We start from the raw sequence: 21,863 nt of genomic DNA, 5'->3' as shown, positions 1-21,863 counted from the left end.
TTATTTAGATATTAAATGATACATACCAAATTGACATAGCGATACGTTGAAGAATCCAGACGGTGTGCATGGTGGACCCTGAGGACAGAAGCAGGCATTCTCTGGATTTTCCTCTACACTTCCGAATACATTTTTAGGTGGGGTAAATCTATAAGCAGGTACTTCATTGCTACTTGCTAGAACCTCTTTGTCAAATCTAAAAGGTAAAAAAGATAAGTAATCTGTCAAATAAGTATAAATTATTAGTTAGGTATGTGCATGTATGTAGATAGCTATTCTTCTTTAATATATATGTCTTAACTGAAGAGGGGAAACCCTATTTTAAAATATATTTTTAGACAAATGTCTGGAACTTTACCTGATTAAGTTTAATATTGTAAACGTTTTGTCGAAAACCGTAGAAATAAAAGTGTGGTCAGATCACAATCACACAGGTCATTATCAGTAGTAATTGCACAAGAGCTCTAAAATTATCGAATTTTTCCCGAGTAACACTTTGACAGTTTTAATTTCACGACCCGAAGGGGAGTGAAATTATGTCAAAGTGTCACGAGGGCAAAAATTCGATAATAATTTTAGAGATCGAGTGCAATTTGTTGCGATTATTTTTCATGAATAAAACTGTTCAAAATCAAAATTTTATTGTAATTTATTTATGTAAGTACAAATTAGTACAATTAAACACACAGTTGTTATAAATATTTGACGGTTGAAAGTCATCACTTTTATAATTTTTAAAACATTAATTGTCATTAATGTCACCGAATGTATTTTTTCGTAGCAACGAAGGGCATCTGACGTAATATACTTGACGACGGGAAATTATCAAAAATTATCAGTTTAATTTTTATTTCTGTAGCTTTCTATTGGTCAGAATATCCTATCAGTTTAATTTTTATTTATTTAGCTTTCTATTGATCAGAATCTCCTATGAATGAAATAATCAGTTTAATATCTTTCCTTAATATTTGTTGTCAATTTTTAATATATTTTTTAGAGAACTAAAACTAGTCACTATAGGAAAAGTCAAACAATAAGGAATGCACGTAATTTTTTCCTTGTTCCCATATTCTAAATTTGAAAATATATAATAATGAAATTTTTTTGACGTGCCATTCCTATTACAGCGAGAATTTCATTGGCTAGAATTAGAGACGAGTTTACATGACGTCATTATTATATTTGGTGAGATTGTAAATAATAACTGACGTCTGTCATAATATTGACGTAAAATTATTGTTTTCATATTATATTTTATTTATTTAGTTTATATTTTAACAAACAGTTTATTTTTTAACCCACTTCACTTTCCCTTCCTTATCTTTGATTGGTTGATTAGGTTCGTAATAGTTTTGTTGTATGGCAGCTTTAACGTTTAGATGGGCGTTAATTTTAAGAAATGTTGCTGGCTAAATGGGCACATCTCCCAAGGGCCACAAAATAAAGAAGAAGAAAAAAATAAGCCTAGAAAAATCTGACATAACCTTCATAGGAAAACATGACTTTAACACTTATATTAAAGACCTATCTTTGTTTCATACTCTTACGGCCATGGGTACATAATTCGCAAATATTTTACGGCTATCCCCACGGTTCTTAGACATTACTACGGTTGCCTAAATCGACTAACCAATGAACATTAACGGTGAGATTACGTCACGAGAGTTTACTGTCATTTGAATCGTAATATGATTTTTTTCGAATCCTGAGAAAACCAAGTATTTTAGAAAAATTTAAACGCAGGATGCAAGATTACATTATTACCGAGGGCGGAAAGCCCCTTAGAATAAACAAGCAGATTCTATTGAATGAAATATTTGAAATTAAATATCACACTTCTTTTATTTTCAGCCCTGTAACTTATTAAAATAAACATTATAGAAGTTTTCAGGGCCTTTCAGCCCTCGGTAATAATGTAGTCTTTCATTCTGAGTTTAAATTTTTCAAAAATATTTATTAGTTTTCTCAGGATTCGAAAAAAATGAATACAATTAAAACACATTGAGAATTTTGACATGCGTCAAAGTTTTGCATTAACTCAATGTAAAATTCTGAACTGTTGAATTCCAGCTTCCCTAATAATTATTTTACATCAAAAGACATTAGAAACTATTTGAAGAGGATTGAAATCTGTATTGGAAATAACTGTTAAAATTGGTCTACGTAATTAACCTTCGGAGTACGAAGACTGGGTCAAGCGTGACCCGAAATTCAGTTATTTCTTAATATTTTATGAAATAATGTTTTTACAAATCCGATTGATCGTAAGTTCTCCTTATTTGTTTCAATGTATTTTTTCGTATATAATTCGTGAACAAGCAAATTACAGTTTTTCCTCTACGTAACATCTATGATGCCGGGTCAGTCCTGACCCGTTCTTCGGATTTCGAAGAATATTTTCATTATGTTTGTAGGTACACGTAAATCGCAGCCGTCTCTGTTTACGGGTATACGTACAGTGGAACCCCGATAAGTCGGCCTCCGATAACCGGAAGTCCGGCTAACCCGAACCGATTTTCATCAGACAAAACAAACATTTTTTCACTTTGACCAAGTTTTTTACCAAGAAATAAACAATACTGTATACAACTGTACTTAATTTAGATGTACATATTGTGCATATTTTATGTACTTCATGTTTTTGCAATTATAATGGAGTTTATCTGTAAGTATACCGTGTTTTATTAATTTTTACTATATTCTCCGATTAGCTCGGATTTTCGAGATCGGCCGCAGTCTCGATTAATCCGACTTATCGAGGTTCCACTGTATTCAAATATATGGCCGGAGCAAATTTACCTATGCCCGTTTTCTGTAAGGTATTAAAATCTGGCCGCCGGAGCAAACTAGAATATGCCCATGAGTAAACATCTTAAAAAATTTAAATACAATAATTTAGGATTTTTTTTGTTTTTTGTTGAATTAAAGATACTGTTTAATAATACTGACTATTTAAAACATCCTTATAAATAAAAAAATGAGAATGGGTCACGCTTGACCCATCTTCGTAATCTAAGTAAGTCAAATAATCTCCGTACTCCGAAGGTTAAACATATTCCAAAATTTTGTAAAAATGTAATACATTTTAGTTTTCAGCCCAAACTTAGGCCACACATAATTCAATAATGTTCACATTTTTGAACTGTCAATATTTTTATTTTATCATCTATTGTTTTAAAAACAATACAGTTGATAAGATACCCTCAGTTGCGGAGAAAGGATTAATAATAAAGAATTTTTTATTCAGTTAATGGTGTGAGCACTGTCAGTTAAATAGTAACGTGTGGCCTTACTTTTACACGCATACCTATTGTGGCAAATGTATCATATTTTTCAAAATTTTGGAATGCATTTAAATCGTAGAACAATTTTAACTTTAATGCAGATTTTAATTCTCTACAAGTATTCTCTCATGACTTTTGATGTAGAATAATTAGGAAAGCAGGAATTCAACAATTCAGAACTTTACATTGAGTTTCCTATGGCCCTTTTTACGATTCGCCACCCGGTATAAGATAAAATGTGTACTATTTGTCTTATTATTTCATAATAACACAAATAATACACATATATACACAATAACAGACATTCAATGATCGAAAATAATTTAAAAATATGGGAATGTAAACTCTTGTGACGTAAAGTCAAAAATATAAGTCTCCCCACCACCGTCGGACAAGACAACCGTAATAAAGTCTAATAACCGTGGGCTATCCCTACTTTTCTGTCTTTACACGGCAAATTACGTGTAGTAAAATTCACACTGGTATGGATATGTAAACATTACTAGAATGTCATTCTACTTGAAAATGTCATCATTAACTTTAGCCTGATCAATGAACAACCTGACCTCAAAAAAAAATAAAGGAAGGATGAAATTTGGGAATAGGTAGGTGAAATTGTCTATTATTATATAAAAAAAAGTTTACAATTCTACATCCCCTCCATTTTACAAAATTGAGGGGAATACCCCCCTATCGAAGGTGAAAAATATACATTCAAAATAAGACCGGAATTGGATAAAATGAGTAATTCTAAACAACTTTTCTTTTATAGAGTTTTTTCACTAAGTCAATACTTTTCGAGTTATCTGCGAGTGAATATGTGCATTTTTAACAAAAAAAAACATGTTTTTGGACGGTTTTTCGAAATTCAAAAAGTAAGTATTTTATCGAAAAAATATTCTCACCAAAAATATAGCCTATAAAATATTGAAGAAAATGGTGTATGCATGACGTCTGTAGAGCCAGTAGAAGCAGAGTTGTAGCTAATGAAAAGTAGGTTCTTCTTCGTCAAATTCCAAATCGAATATTTCAATGTGAAATAACCCAAAAACGGAGCACTTTTCGGGGAAAATTCATTTTAACTTTTTTAAAGTGTTTAAAAAAGGCTTATTTCTGTTTATCTAACAATAAAACACTGAAAAAGTTTGTTTTCTATACTTCCACAAAATTTATTATAACTAAGTGACTACAGCTGTTTCGGCAGAGTGCCTTTCTCAAGTGATATAGTTTACAATGTGTTTGCCTTTTTAAGTCTTCAACTGAAGAGGTTGAGGAGTGGGGAGCTGTTTGTCTCGAGTTGGTCATTCAGAATTATATCTGTATTTTTCAGTTTCAAATTCTGCAAAATTAAGAGTTTCAAATTCTGCATATTCAAAATAAAGGCCTTAAGCTATCTTTTTTAGAATCTATGGAAATTAATAAACTGAAAAATACAGATATAATTCTGAATGACCAACTCGAGACAAACAGCTCCCCCTCCTCAACCTCTTCAGTTGAAGACTTAAAAAGGCAAACACATTGTAAACTATATCACCTGAGAAAGGCACTCTGCCGAAACAGCTGTAGTCACTTAGTTATAATAAATTTTGTGGAAGTATAGAAAACAAACATTTTCAGTGTTTTATTGTTAGATAAAATGAACTTCCATCAAGTAACGGTCGAATCCATCAATTATTTCTGTTTGTTCAAAAAAACTTCTAACGTTAAAAGTAAGTAAGCTACGCTCAAAATATTGTTGGTACCTTTCATTTTTTGGTAAAAAAATTGCGAAAATCATTCCTTAATTAGCATCACAAATAAATTTTATCATTACGACTTGAAAAGTTACTTTGCTTATGTCTTATTTATATGATCTGTAAGTTTCATCGGTTCAAAGTGCTTATTTTTGAAAAAGCGGTAGTTAAAATGGCTTGAACGAGTAACTAATCACAAGTTTAGGCAAATTTTTAATAGTCCTACCAATTTTGGTCTAACAAGAAAACAAAAAATCAAAAAATATTTAGAAAAGCAAAACGTACATTTTATTACTGTTTGAGATTTTTTTTTCAAAATAAAAAAATTATTTATTTTCAACCCAATTTTTTTCAAAAATTAGCACTTTGAACCAATGAAACTTATAGATAATATAAACAATACATATAGTCGCAAAACTGAGAGAATACCCATGAACGAACATATTTATAAAACACGCTGTATTTTCCTCTCACCGTGTCACAAAGCAAATTGCCCAGCGCAAGTACATGTAACAATAATTATTACATGTACTTGCGCTGGCCAATTTTTTGTGTGACACGGTGACAGGAAAATACAGCGTGTTTTATATGTTCGTTCATGGGTAGTCTTTCATTTTTCCTACTGTAAATAAAGGAACTTGTTAAGCGGTAACGATTAATTTTATTTGGGAAACTAATTAGGGCGTGATTTTCGCGATTTTTTAACAAAAAATAAAAAGGACCAACACTATTTTGAGCGTAACTCACTTACTTTTAATGTTAAAAGTTTTTTTAAAAAATAAAAACAAATCATTTTTTAAACACTTAAAAACACTAAAAAAGTTAAAATGAATTTTTCCCGAAAAGTGCTGTTTTTATGTTATTTCACATTGAAATATTCGATTTGGAATTTGACGAAGAAGAACCTACGTTTCATTAGCTACAATTCTGCTTCTACTGTGTCTACAGACCTCATGCATACACCATTTTTTTCAATTTGTTATAAGCTATATTTTTGCTAAAAAAATTTTTTCGCTAATATACTTAATTTTTGAGTTCTCTGCGAAAAACCGTCCAAAAACATGTTTTTTGTTTGTCAAAAATGAACATATTCACTGGCAAATAACTCAAAAAGTATTAACTTAGTGAAAAAACTCTATAAAACAAAAAAAGCTTAGAATTGGTCATGTTATCCGACTTATTTTGAACGTATATTTTTTCACGCCCGAGAAAATACTTTTCACCCCGTATTTCCCAATTTTTGTAAAATGGAGGGGATATAGAATTGTAAACTTTTCCTTATATAATAATAGACAACTACAACTACCTATTCCCAAATTTTCATCCTTCCTTTATTTTTTTGGAGGTTTTCGTAAAATTTTGTGTTCCCTCATCGGGCTATTTAAAGAGATGGCTTTTAAATGTTCTTGGATAACTGTTATTTGTATAATTGCAAATTATTAGTTCAGTTAATAAATGTGATAATTTTTCACTAACTATGTATTCAGTGATTGTAATAATTGTACAACAAAAACTAATACTCAATCGAGAAAAGAGGAAAAGTGTTAAAAGTGATTTTTTAATAATATTATATTATTACTATGGAACGCTTACAATTTTGAAAATCTTTAACAACACGATACTTGGATCACAGAATATATTATCCTGGTGTATTCTCTGCTTGGATTTTCCATAAATAATACACAATAAATAACTTTTTATTAAGTTCACGTTTTAAATCAATTATTTATCAAATACACTATATATCAATATTATTTAATCAACAACTCAAAATATTCCCGATGCCATGTCAAATATTTAAAATTGTCACTGATTGTCACTATCTGACTGACAATATGCTGACAATATTCTATTCGACTGAGTGCGCTGTAAGACAAAGACAGATTTTGAAAATATTACCACGGACATGGTGTCCATTTTTTTCGAATTCTGAAAAAACTAATACATAGTTTTAAAAAATTTAAACGCAGAATTAAAGAATAAATTATTACCGAGGACTGAAAGTCCCTTAGAATAAACAAAAAGTTTATTTTGAATCAGATATTTGACACTAAAAATCACACTAAATTTTCTCTTAGTTTTTTACTTCTGTAACTTATTAAAATAAACATTATAGAAGTTCTCAGTTCTACCTACAAACCACGCCAAATAAAAATTTTCAACAGGATAACACAAGACATATATCCCTTGAAATCATGGAGTTCATACAAAAATCTGGTATAGGAACTTTGGAGTGGTCATCAAGACCAGCTGATTTGTCTGTCACCTATCGAACATATAGGATATAACAGGTCGAAACATAAATCGATTTTCACGTCCTCCAGCAAATTTAGAGCGTTTGAGGCATGCCCTAAGAAGAATCTGGATGAATATTACCCAATATGATGTAAACCAATATTAATTCCAATATAGACCAATATTATTTCGATCAATGCTCCGTAGAGTAAATGAATGTATAAAAAATCAAAGAGAAGCGACTCATTATTAATTTTTTGACGAACATGACGTTGCAAATTTGTTTCTAATGCTATGAAAGAATAAGAATATTATATTATAGTTTACTTCCATGAACAATTATTAAAAAGAAAATTTTTTGGCATCAGTGTATTTCCAGCGAGACAAAAATATTTCTAATATTTATGGTTTACACTTTTAGTGTTGATTTTATCCATAACGCTCCTGGAGTAACCTGGAGTTGCCGTGCTGTTTATGGACAGTTTATTATAATCATTTAAAACTATAATCATACTTACACTAAAGGCAATCTTCGACACAGATCCTTGTCAAAAATGTACAAAGTGGTGTTCTTAGTCATATGTGGGGGAAAGATAGATCCGTCAGATGCTTCAAGACTGTTACATTGATCTGTACCGTAGTGACTTAAATTAGTTTTTCCGTTAACACTTTCGATAATTCCGTACTTTGTTATGTCTTCTACTCCTGTGAAAATCGTAATATTATCTGGAGAAGTACCATTTTTCTAAAAAAAAAAATATTAATGGTTATGCAAAACGTTCGGTTTTTGCTAATATTTACCCACGTAAATTAAGATTTATAATTACTGTGAATCATATATATCTTTTTGCTCCGGAATATTTTTTAAGAGCACACAGTAGCGATCAAGAGGTAGCAACAAACGCGTTCCAAGATTGCGAAAGTTCTGCGAACTTTCAAAAGTGAGGCAACAGTGCGTCGGTAATTCGACACTGACAGTGACGTTTATATCAAAAACAATAATTTATATACACATAGGCGCGAAATGTTGCCAAGTCATTGGTGTTCGATTTCTTGTTATAAAAACTCGATTTTTAGTAGTTCCAATGTGACACAAAATCTAAGCAAGGGAAAAAAAGTTTATTTGAAGAAAGTGTATTTTTTTGTCTTTCTTAATGATTCTACAGGCTCCTTTTTGCAATAGTTTATTTAGTTATAGAGTAATTTCCACATACTAACATATTTCTAAGATTCTTTATTAGATTACGAATAAGTGTGCCAAATATCTCGAGAAAATATTCAAAATTACAGGCGCAATCTTGGAACGCGTTTGTTGCTACCTGTTGATCGCTACTGTTTCCTCTTATTGTATAGTATATAAATATTAAGTGCAAATAAACGGAAAGCCTATAGATAAATTTAATATTAATAATGCAGTGTACCAAAGCGAAACTTTGTCTACAGTTGAGTCCAGGAATCTTTACCCGTGCGTCATCATTTAAAGCATACGAAATAAGTCGATGATAAGTCGGAAATTGAAATTTACTAAACGCAACAGCAAGTCACTTAAGCGTTGGTTTCCTCGAAAGCGGCACCGACCAACTGCGACCGTAACACTGCGATGAATTACGTCAGATTACGGTGAAAAATTCAAGGTTCTTCACAGCGGAAATGGAATGTACAAACTCAGCAAGCGGTGGCTTCCAACGCATCCTTGGAAACCAACGCTATTATTTTGCGTGGTACAGTTTTATGACGTCATTCATCGCAGTGTTACGGACGCAGTTGTTCGGTGCCGCTTTCGAGGAAACCAACGCTCTATTACTGTCACTTGCTGTTGCGTTTAGTAAATTTCAATTTCCGACTTATTATCGACTTATTTCGTATGTTTTAAATGATGACGCACGCGTAAATATTCCCGGACTCAACTGTATATGGGCGAATCAACGAAGCACTAAAAAGCCCAAAACTTAGGAATTTTGCGCAGTAAGATGGATCGTCATGCAACTTTTTGCATTCGATTCGAGAGAGTCTAAGGAAATTTTGTGAACTGAATTATTTCCAGGAGATGAAAATTATGTGAATGAGAAAAATGCATTTTCAAAGTACATCTCGAAGAGATGGAAAATGAAAAATTCATAACTCGGGAAATATTGACGGAAATGAGTTTATATTTTTATAATCACGGGTTTTTTGGGTCGCTGAATACGCATTTCATGACGGCGATGGTGTCCAAGGTATCTGGTGCCCAGGGTGGAACTCTTCGCCTGGAGTTTTATGTTATAATCATTCAAAATCAGTCAATAACCATTACTCGAGGGTTTTGGACATAGTCATAATATATAAGTTACGGACAATAATGTAAATTGGATATTGACGTTAAAGGCCGGGCATTGACGTGAATATTCATTTTCCCTGGTTATCAACGTCAATCCCGGCCTTTAACGACAATAACATTAGCTATTGGCCAATGTAAAAAAATAAGTTAAAATGGGAGTTTTCGTCAATAACCGGTCAATAACGACAGTGGCCAGAAGCAAATGACCAATGTTGATAAATAAATAAAATGATCCATGATGTATCATTTTTTATTTAAAACAAATTTTGAAGACCAATCTTTTTATTTTGACAGGATAGTGAACCATGGCATTTTGAATTACAAATTTTATTGTTTGCACAACATGCATACTTTGCACGGCATGCATACATATAACTACCTTTGAATTGGCAACGCTTGTAACCTTGACACCCTAAAATGCTATTTTCTACTCCAGCTTGTCTGAGAGTTATTTCCTTCTCATTTATTGAATGAGTTATATTTTCAAAAAAATTGCAAACTGAACCAGGCAATAAGGTAATTGGAGACCATCGCTGACATGAAATTCGTGCTCAGCGACCCCCAAAACCCCCGAGTAATAGTTATTGACTGATTTTGAATGATTATAACAGGCGACGAATTCCACCCTGGGCACCAGGTGCCCCGAAGACCATCGCCGTCATGAAATTCGTACTCAAAACCCCCCGAGTAATGGTTATTGATTAATTTTGAATCACTATAACATAAAACTTAAACAAGATACTTAAACAAAAAGGATACTTAAACAAAAGGATACAAAAAAAGGATACTTAAGGGGGGGGGTATGGTTTGAAATCAACATATCAAGCATATTTTTGTGAATTTTTTTTCGAAGCTATGGTAGAATTATTTTATTTTTAAATTAAACAATCATATTAAGTACAATTCAAAGAATATTTAAAAAAATTCAATACAAAATATTGAAAAATAAGCCATTGGTGACAAATTTTGACAGGCAGCTCAAAAAATAATGGATTTTGCGGTGGACATCAGAACTCATCAATGGATTATACGAAACAAAAAATTCAAAAAGAGTTAATTGGCTTATGAGTTTCACGAGGTCACAACGTCGAGTTTTTTATTTATAATGATTTTTGAATTTTTGGTATCACTCAGAAATCAAAAATACGAAATTTTTGATAAAATTTTTGTGAAAACCAACAGATTTAATATTGTTGAACAAAAAAATAAGCACAAAACGAAAAATATCTCGACGTTGTTACCTCACGAAATGTCCAAAGAAAATTTTTGCAAAATTTCAGGTAGATCGGACAAGTAGTTTTTCAGTTACAATGTGCACCGCATTTGAAAAAGCAGTTTTGAGCAAAAAGCGTTTAAAGTTTTGACAACTGCATCTTCATCTTCTTATTTGTCTGCCAAATCGTAAAGTGATGAACATTGGAATATGTTTTTTGAATTTCGGAGTAATCTACAAAAGAGAAGGCGAACAGTTGTTTAACGTTTCTCACTACGGTCAAGCGTGCTGGCGCGAAGCCGCGGCAAAGCGGGTCGAAGGTAGTTATATTCAACACTCTGTATCTCGGGTAATTTTACTACGATCAATCTGAAATTTTCAGAGAGTATTCTTGAAAGTGCGCTTTTTTATTTGAAATAATAAAAAAAATTAAATATAACACCAAGGATGGTAAGACGCCAGGGCCTGATGAAATACCGGTTGAAGTATTAAAACTTATTGATGAAGAAGTGATAAACATGATACTTGAGTTATTTAATAACATATATGATACTGGAATAATACCACAAGACTGGTTAAGGTCCACATTCATTTTAATACCTAAAAATTCAAATGTAAAAGAGTGCTCGGATTACAGAACGATTGCCTGATGAGTCATATGCTTAAAGTTTTTCTAAAAATCATTCATAATAGAATTTTCCGCAAACTTGAAGAATATATAAGTGAAACACAAATGGGCTTCAGGAACGGCCTTCGTACGAGGGAAGCGCTCTTTGGTGTGGGCGTACTATTTCAGCGGTGTTTGGATATCAATCAGGATGTATACGCCTGCTTTATAGACTTTGAGAAGGCATTCGATAGAGTCCGACACGACCGACTGAGACAACTTCTAATCGAAAAGAACATTGATGAAAAAGATATTAGAATAATAACCAATTTTTATTGGAATCAAACAGCACAAGTCAAGGTCGATGATGAAATGACTGAGGAGATCAAAATATGTAGAGGAGTAAGACAGGGGTGTATTTAAAGTCATATTTAAAGAAGCTCTGTCGGAGTTTAGTTGTGGTGTAATGATCAACGGAAATTCAATCAATAATGTGAGATACGCTGACGACACAGTGATATTAGCAGACAATCTTGCAGATCTGCAACGACTGGTGGAACTCATTAACAACTACTGCAACAGCTACGGACTTAAATTAAACCTCAGAAAAACTAAATGGATGGTAATAACAAAAGATCCACACGCCAGGAATGATTTGGTTGTCAATAACACCGTTATAGAAAGGGTATCCTTCTATAAATACCTTGGAGCTTGCCTGGATCATACAGGCGATCAAACAAAAGAAATAAGAGCAAGAATAGAAATAGCTAGATCAGCATTTAACAAGATGAAAATATTTCTCTGTAGTCGTGACATAAATCTTGATCTGAGAGTGCGTATGCTGCGGTGTTATATCTTCTCCACTTTATTATATGGAGTTGAGTCATTGACCATGAAGATGGGCAGCATTAAAAACCTTGAAGCTTTTGAGATGTGGTGTTACCGTAGTATCTTGGGTGGACCACGTGACGAATGCCGAAATTTTACGTCGGATCGGAAAAGGATGTGAAGTTGTACTTACTGTTTAAAGAAGAAAGCTTGAATACTTTGGTCATGTTATGAGAGGTGACAAATACTCGCTGCTGAGACTGATCATCCAGGGTAAAATCAGGGGTAAGAGAAGTATCGGTAGGCGCAGAATAAGTTGGTTAAGAAATCTGAGGGAATGGTTCGGCTGCGGTTCCATCGACCTATTTAGGGCGGCCGCCAGTAAAATAAGAATAGCTGAGATGATTTCCAACCTCCGATAGGAGACGGACTTTAAGAAGAAGAACATAAAACTCCAGGCGATTAGTTCCACCTTGGGTACTAGATATCTGAAACCATCGCCGACGTGAAATTTGTGCTCAGCGACCCTCAAACCCTCCGAGTAATAGTTAGTGACTGATTTTGAATGATGATAACATAAAATTCCAGGCGACGTGTACCAGCCACGGCATCAAGGGTTTTCTAAACCATCGCCGACATGAATTTCGCGCTCAGCGACCCCCAAAACGGCCGAGTAATGTGTATTGACTGATTTTGAATGATTATACCATATAATTCCAGGTGACGAGTTCCACCCACGGCACCAGGTACATTGGAGACCATCGCCGACATGCAATTCGCCTTCAGCGACCCCCAAATCCCCTCGAGTAATAGTTATTGACTGATTTTGAACGATGGATAACATAAAACTCCAGGCGTCGAGTTCCACCCTGGGCATTAGGTACCTTGGACACCATCGCCGACATGAAATTCGTGTTCAGCGACCGCCAAAAAACCAGAGCATAAAAATTGAACTCATTTCCATCAATATTTCCCTCTCTGAAGAGTTCTAAATTTTTCATTTTCCTTCTCTTCGAGATGCACATTGCAAATGCATTTTTCTTATGCCCAAAATACAATAATTTTCTTCTACCGGAGATCAATTCAGTTCACAAAATTTCCTGACACTCTCCCGAATCGAATGCGAAAAGTTGCATGACGATTCATCTTACTGCATAAAATTCCTAGGTTTAATGCTTCGTTGCCTCGCCTAATAATATTTTTAAATGTTTTATCAGAAAATTTATATCTTGTACCAAATTTTGCTGGCTACACAAATACACAATTCCCCGAAATAAGCACATTTGTGACTGATATTGCCATAATAATTCCTACCATAAGGATGTTAAACAAAAAGAGTATAGAATTAAAACGAAGCCTCTGAAGTTGGCCTGGACATTAACGAGATAAAACTTATAATCTACTCTGATAAATTCACATTCCTGAATTCTTTTACTTCAGGCCAAAATATTCAATTACGACAATTTCTTTGAATGGTTTTATGACTAGGATTTTTTTAATCAACAATAAGCAAAGGTCACGGTGTGACCAGACGTGATCGTATAAGAAATGAAGACATACGTGAAAGGTGCGGTATTGGAAGGGCCTTAGACAGACTTGAAACGAAACAGTTATCGTGGTTCGGACATATGGCGAGAATGGGTGAAGGTAGAACTGTAAAGAGGGTATGGAAAGCGGCATCCGACAACAAACGAAGAAGAGGCAGGCCAGCAAGAACGTGGAACGCAGATATTGGAAAGCCTTGCGTAAAAAGGAATATTGGGTGGAGAGAAGCAGAAAGACTAGCTACTGACCGAAAGGCATGGAGACATCTGATTTCTCCACTTACCTCGACACCGTAAGGTACAAGAGGACGGCTTAAGTAAGTAAGTAAGTATGTTTATCAGAAAATTTATATATTGCCATAAGGATAGATATTGCCATAATAATTCCCACCATAAGGATGTTAAACAAAAACAGTATAGAATTAAAACGAAGCCTCTAAAGTTGGCCTGGACATTAACGAGATAAAAATTATAATCTACTCTGATAAATTCACATTCCTGAACTCTTTGACTTCAGTCCAAAATATTCAATTACGACAATTTCTTTGAATGGTTTTATGACTAGGATTTTTTAATAAACAATAAGCAAAAAGGTCAAAGTACACTGGCGGGCAAAAAATTTAGGTCACTAGATTAATTATACACGTTTGATGCCTTGAATTTCCTAAACCTGTTGTCCGATTTGAGTGATTTTTTTAGTATCTTATAGTTTTATTATTTAAGACTCTCAATCTCAATGTATTAATATTGTTGCTAGACAGGTAAATGCCATTTTATACCGGGTGTTACAATCATACTGTTTTTTTTTCTTAAAGTTCGGAACACTCTGTGGAATATTATTATAGCATAAATAAAATATTGAAATTAAAACCCAATTGCAGCCTTAGGCTTTTTTAACATTTTCTTTTTTGATTCATTTGCTTATGTTGGATAATAAAATAGTTAGGTACTTTAACAACTAGCCATGTTCTTCATCAATACATGGTATTTCTAAATAAGTGCGACAAACTTTAAGGGATAATTCTGCATGAAAAAATAATGACTGTTTGCTTTATAAACATATGTCCGTAAATGCTTCGTTTCCGAGGTACGGGATGTTGAAATTTTTCGTGCAAACTGACAGTTTAGTTGTTGCTCTAAAACCGGTTTAGATATGTAAATGAAAGTTGGTAGGTTTTAAGAGGTAGTTATTGCGCAGTTTTTGACATACAAATAAGATTTGTATATTCACCATTGGCGTGCATACGGGTATCAATATTTTAGATACATCCCGTATGCACGCATATGGTGAATATAAAATTATTAGTTGTATGCCAAAAAATGCACAATGACTACCTCTTAAAACCTACCAAATTTCAGTTGCATATCTCAACCCGTTTTAGAGCAACAAATAAACCGTCAGTTTGTAAGAAAAAAATTCAACATCCCGTATCCTGGAAATGAAGCATATGTGGACATAAATATGTTTATAAATCAAACGATTATTTTTTCATGCAGAATTACCCCTTAAAGTTTGTCGCACTTATTTAGAAACACCCTGTATTGATGAAGAACACGGCTAGTTCTTAAAGTACCTAACTTTTTTATTATCCAAAATAAGCAAATGAATAAAAAAATAAAATATTAAGAAAGCTTAAGGCTACAATTGAGTTTTAATTTTAATATTTTATCTATGCTATAATATTCCACATAGTGTTCCGAACTTTAAGGAAAAAACACAGTATGATTGTTACACACGGTATGTAATGACATTTACCTGTCTAGCAACAATATTAACACATTAAGATTCTTAAATAATAAAGCTATAACATACTAAAAAAATCACTTAAATCGGACAACAGGTTTAGGAAATTCGAGGCATCAAACGTGCATAATTCATCTAGTGACCTAAATTTTTTGCCCGTCAGTGTATAAAGGATAAAAATTTAAGAGCACACAGTAGCGATCAACAGGTAGCAACAAACGCGGTCCAAGATTGCGAAAGTTCTGCGAACTTTCAAAAGTGAGGCAACAGTGCGTCGGTAATTCGACACTGACAGTGACGTTTGTACAAAGATATTATACACGGTATATTAGGCTACTCATATGCCACTCAATGCATCGAGGTGTAACGCCGACATAGGATTGAGTGGTCTAACCATCTTTGTCGGTCACGTGAGCGGGGTCGCTTGGTTAAAAGAGATAGATAGACCACCAATCGACTCTTTCCATACTGTTTCACATGTTAGAGAGTTATCAAGTAACTCTAGGAAAATACGGTAACGTTATTTTAGCAATGGAGCATGCGCAGTATGAATATTGAATAACGGAAATGATTTTAACGTTAACGGGCTCCGTTACGGTAGGTCGGATAGCGGGCTTGAAATACGGTAACGTTAGCAGCGAATCGCACCGATTCGGCAAGACTCGGAGTGACTATGTAAGTTCTGTTATGTTCTGTGTTATGAAATTTTATTTCTGTACATTAACAGGTGTTTTGTCTTTGTTTTCTTGGCTTGGTTTTGGTTGACCTGACCATATGTTTGACATTTGGAGTTAGTGGAAATTTGGTAGAAAACATTTTATTTTAAAAATTTTTATTTCATACATACAATATGAACACAATAATAATATTAAAAATGGCGAAAAGGCTGAGCTTTACAAGCCTGTTTTTCAAATCGAAAATACTGTTTGGCTTGTTCAGGTTCTAAGGTATCGAAATTGAAGACAGGATGAACATTATCATCATTTAAAATGTGATTTAGTATCACGTATTCTATATCATCGTCATTAGCTTCACGTAATGTGTGTTGTAAGATATCTTCCATATTTCTTTAGAAAAATTTTAAACCCAAATTGTACAAAACAATGAAAAAATTTCAAAATATGTATCTTGGGTGAAAGAAAACAAAAACAGAAAAAAATTTAAACAAATTTAATTATTTTGCTATCAAATACGATATTTGACTGACAGCTGCCAACTATTAACGTGAAGCAGGAATTCTACCACTTGATAACTCTAAAATTACATATACGTTAAAACTTATACCGTAAAAAAATAGCGTTTACGTGTCAAAATAACGGATGGATAGAATTTTACTTGATAACTCTCTGTTGTTTCCGCGTTACGCTTTTTGGTGAGTATGCCGTGTCTACCCTTGACATGTCTCTGCGTTTATACTATCAAAAACAATTTTTATACACATAGGCGCCAAATGTTGTCAAGTCAGTGACGTTCGATTTCTTGTTAAACAAAAATTGATTTTTAGTAGTTCCAATGTAACACAAAATTTAGGCACGGGATAAAAAAGTTTATTTGAAGAAAGTGTATTTTTCTGTCTTTCTTAATGGCGGTACAGGCTCCTTTTTTCAATATTTTATTTAGTTATAGAGTAATTTTCACTTACTAACATACTTCTGAAATTGGGCTCTGTACCGCCATTCTTTATTATATTACGAATATGTGTGCCAAATATCTCGACAAAATATTCAAAATTAGAGCGGCAATCTTGGAACGCGTTTGTTGCTACCTGTTGATCGCTACTGTTTGCTCTTAAAGGCAGATAAATTAATCAAGAGAAAATCATGGATGACAGATGAGATCTTGATATTGATGGACGAAAGAAGAAAAAATGACCCAGACAAATATAAAACGATAAATATTTCAATAAGAAGAAAAATCAGAAAATCAAAATAAAAAAAAGCAGTGAAAAGTTGCAAAGAAGTAGTTTAAACTCTACAATCAAAGTACGATAGTCACAATGTTTGGGTTGGAAACCTCAAAATATCTCAGTTTAGCTCATTTAAGCAAAAAACGCAGAGACAGGTCGATTGTTAAAAAGTTTAGTTTTGCTTTCATTTTGGTTAACCGCAACTATGGTGACATAGACATATGTCACCGTAGACATAGATATTTCCTGTCAAAATTAAATAGACAATGGATTTTTAAAAGTTAGAAGTTTTTGATATACAACAGCAAAAATAAGTTGGACAGTTTCAATAAACCGTGTTTTAAAAATTAAACATAGCAAAAAGGGAAGTATTTGTTATTTACATTTTGAAAAGAAATTGTGATATACAAAATTAATTTAGAATATAAGATTATTTATATTGACTGTATACTATAACATTAGATTGATCAAATTGATAGAAAGAAAGTTAAGCTGCTGTCAATAATGAAAAAAAGATAAAAATAGATGAAGGTGAGAGAAGAGAAAGAATAAGTATTAGTTGGAATGTTATTGTACAAAATGAATAAATTGGTAGGCAAGTTAATCAAGTCTATATTGTATTGGTGGTTGTATATGTAAAAGGAAAATATTGTTATTTAAAAATAAATGCAAATTTTTGTAAATAATGGAGTTGAGTTAGGATACAGTCAAATAATTAAAAGTGTGTAATATGTGAATGAAAAGGATTGTAATTATTATGAGATGTTTTATTTTTTAATTTTATTTCAAAAGTTTTGAGAGAATTCTTGTGACAAAGTGAGGGTATGTGAAGTTAGAGATAAAGAAAAGTATGATTATAGCTGTTGAGTCCAGTTGATACAAGAATGAAATTAAAATGAAAATAATATTGAAAGTGTACTGAATAAAATAAAACCAAAGTAAGAAAAAGAATATTGATATAATTTAATTGTAATGATAATGGATCTGAATGTGAGAACTGAAATTAAGTGATGGGATGTTAGTTGGAGAGGTAAAAAATTACTTGGAAAAAGTCAAAGACAAAAAGTAGAGGGCTGTGGTGATAAATATAATTTTATAATGTGCTCAAACTGAGATCTCTTCACTTTTTGACAGTAAGTCAACAGGAGCGTGATTTTAAGGAGCACGTTTACAAGAGTTTCAGGGCTCAAATGTATCCATTACGTTGGTGCTCGGTGCTCCGTGTAACTACTTCAGTGGATACGGCATGCGCTCCTCTACAAACCGCCACCGATTGGATAGCCGAGGGTGAGCGCCGCTCCGGGTGCACCAACGTATCCACTATGTGGAGCAGTTATACGGAGCACGGATCACCAACGTAATGGATACGTGCCTCATAGGGTTAGTTTCGATGTCGATGTGTATGCAATAAATATATGGTCAGGACTTATTGGCATAAAAATTATCGATCCAATTTTCATTGCTGGACATCTCAGTAGAGCAAAATATTTGGACTTGTTGATACATGAAATAGTACCAGAATTAATCTCGCTATTTGCAAATGATAGTAAACCGAACATCCCAAATAAAACTGTCCAATGCATTTTAGAATTGTATCGAATTGTGCCGTTTTTAAAATTCCACTGCTTATTAAATTGTGACACAAAATAAAATAGGTTTGTATTAAAAAAGCAAATAGATGACACCATCACGACGTCATGGTGATTTCGTTCGGAAACTATTTCCTTGTGGCATCTTATGCAATTTACTATTTTATTTGGGAACAAAGAAAGCCACAATTTAAGTTTTTATTTACATTTATTTGACGTTTCGACTTCCACTTCGGAAATCATTATCAAAGTACCAAACATTAATAAATTAAACAAATTTTTTTTGGCTGCTTGGTAAACAATTTTTCTAGCCAATATCTATGAGTTGCATTCCTGTGACAACTTTATTAAAAGATAGTTCATTCGATTACATGAAATCAACTTTAACTTAAGAATATCTATCAGAAAATCATAGCATGTGATTTGCCTTTATAAAGACACAATGATGGCAGTAAAATTGTCGTGTTAGTAATCCCATAGCAAGTCACGGGGAAAATACCCGGGAAATACAGGAAAAAAGCAGGATATTCTTAAATTCAAGTTGATTAAATGCAATCAAATGAACTATCTTCCAATAAAGTTGTCCCAGACGCAATTCCTAAATATTGGCAAAATTATTTGAATTGGATTATCAATACGAATGAGTCAGATAAAATTAAATTACACATTAGAAGAATTTTTTACCAAGCAACAAAAACAAAATTTGTTTATCAAAAATGAAGAACGAGTTTCAATTTCGTTGCAACACGAAACTACAGCCGAATTATATTCTAGTTCACCTCTACCGGTTTCGAAACTTATTAGTCTCTCATCAGGAGACACATTATGCTGCCCTCTCTGACCCAACCAGGACAAACCCCGGCGTGCAGTCACGGATTGCAACGAACGAAATGACAAAGATGCTCTAGCGGCAACTGCTAGCAAAAGACTAAGTTTTCAATCTAATAGCACATAAAAAAATACTAAAAATATTGCTCTACATCCCACCAGATTGAAAACAATGAGAACCTTCTCTGGTTACAACCTCCGAGGCTTCTAAAATTTGCAAGTCATAACAACTGCTGACACTAAAGAAGATGAGGGAATTTTACAATTTATAATTCACGTCCCATCTGCTCAGCGCGGTAAAGTTCCACCGAGAATGGTTCCCTTCGCACTTCAATCAGGGTAAACATGAAAATCAAAAATGAATAACCATTTTCAATTTCGTTGCAACACGAAACTACAACCGAATTATATTCTAGTTCAATCAGAGAGTGCAGCAAGCACCTCCACCGGTTTCGAAACTTATTAGTCTCCTATCAGGAGGCACATTATGCTGCTCTCTCTGACCCAACCAGGACAAACCCCGGCGTGCAGTCACGGATTGCAACGAACGAAATGGCAGAGATACCCTAGCGGCAACTGCTAGCAAAAGACTAAGTTTTAAATCTAATAGCACATAAAACTATACTAAAAATATTGCTCTACATCCCACCAGATTAAAAACAATGGGAACCTTCTCCGGTTATACCTCCGAGACTTTTAAAATTTGCAAGCCATAACGTTACCATAACTTTACCGCGCTGAGTAGACGGGACGTGAATTATAAATTGTAAAATTCCTCATTCTTCTTTAGTCTCCATTATGGCATCCGTTATGGCTTGCAAATTTTAGAATCCTCGGAGGTGTAACCGAGAAGGTTACACGAGAACGGAGAAGGTTCTCATTGTTTTCAATCTGGTGGAATGTAGAGCAACATTTTTAGTATTGTTTTATGTGCTATTAGATTGAAAACTTAGTCTTTTAAAATTTGTTTAATTTGAATTGGGATTTAAATCTGTATTGGATTGTCAATATGAATGGGTCAGATAAAATTAAATTACATATTAGAAAAAGTTTTTTTACCAAACAACAAAAACAAAATTTGTTTATTTATTAATGTTTTTTATTTTGATAACGACTTCCAAAGTGAAAGCCGAACGTCAAATAAATTTAATTTGGGGCTTTATTCCCATATAAATTAATAAATTGTCTTGGTGATGTCACCATAGTTTTGTGGTTATCCAAAATGAAAGCAGAGCTAGGCGGCGCGTTGTTGCTTAATGGAGATATTTTAAAGTTTCCAACTCAAACATCCACATTCACACATCCACTAACGTCTGTATAAACACGTTATAAATTTTAAGTCATCAATCGTAATAATATATAATTTTCAAATCATAAAAACTCCAAAATAATTTTTATGGAAGCTGAGTTACAAACTTCAACTTTCGATCGTATAGGTATATTTAATCAACAAAAAATAGATAGTTAATAGGAAAATATAAAAAATAATAATAAAATGTAAATTACATTTTAAGCAATAATAGCTGTAATAAGCAATAAAATCAAATAGTTAATATTAAGAAATAACATTTATAAGTGTTATGAATCACTCAATAAAAATTTACACAACTCATTTTAAAAAACAATAATTGTCAACAATTATTACACAGACATATGGGCGGTAATTTCCTGTTATCAAACATTCGATATTCGATTCAAACATAAGAAAAAATATAATATGGGAAAGCCTAAAGAAGAAACAAGTCAGTGAAGGCCTGATAGAAGCAACAAAAAGTATATACATGGAAACAACAAATACAAGAAGAATGCTAGCTAAATAGGCAGTGATAACCATTTAAAACAACACAAGGGGTTATATAAGGGGAAGTCTCAGCATACTGCTATTCATAAATATAATAGATGATAAATATAGTGAATGAATTTAAGAAAACCTTGTGTATGTTTGCAGACGACATAGTACTAATTGCGGGAAGAGCAGAAAAACTAAAATACAACTTGAAGAAATGGAACATAGAAGCAAGCAAATACAACTTAA

General features: G+C 33.1%; 2 protein-coding genes across 4 annotated transcripts in view; one reads left to right on the top strand and one right to left on the bottom strand.

The window, feature by feature from the left end:
- Positions 1-21,863, bottom strand: part of LOC114333418 (lysosome membrane protein 2) — a 705,292-nt gene that overhangs the window by 28,087 nt on the left and 655,342 nt on the right. For all 3 annotated transcript variants that reach the window (XM_050645639.1, XM_028283287.2, XM_028283289.1), the window contains 2 exons: positions 7,771-7,997; positions 27-196 (listed from right to left, as the gene is read on the bottom strand). In XM_050645639.1, the coding sequence (XP_050501596.1) occupies positions 27-196; positions 7,771-7,997 (397 nt within the window). The remainder of the gene's footprint in view (positions 1-26; positions 197-7,770; positions 7,998-21,863) is intronic.
- The window catches only part of LOC126881392 (cilia- and flagella-associated protein 251-like), a 136,713-nt gene that overhangs the window by 80,923 nt on the left and 33,927 nt on the right, over positions 1-21,863 (top strand). The gene's annotated exons all lie outside the window — the stretch shown is intronic.

This window comes from Diabrotica virgifera, chromosome 3, assembly GCF_917563875.1.
Source record: "Diabrotica virgifera virgifera chromosome 3, PGI_DIABVI_V3a".
NCBI classification, from domain to species: Eukaryota; Metazoa; Arthropoda; class Insecta; order Coleoptera; family Chrysomelidae; genus Diabrotica; species Diabrotica virgifera.
Note: the sequence above shows the minus strand (reverse complement) of the source record. Positions and strands in the feature narration are given on the sequence as shown.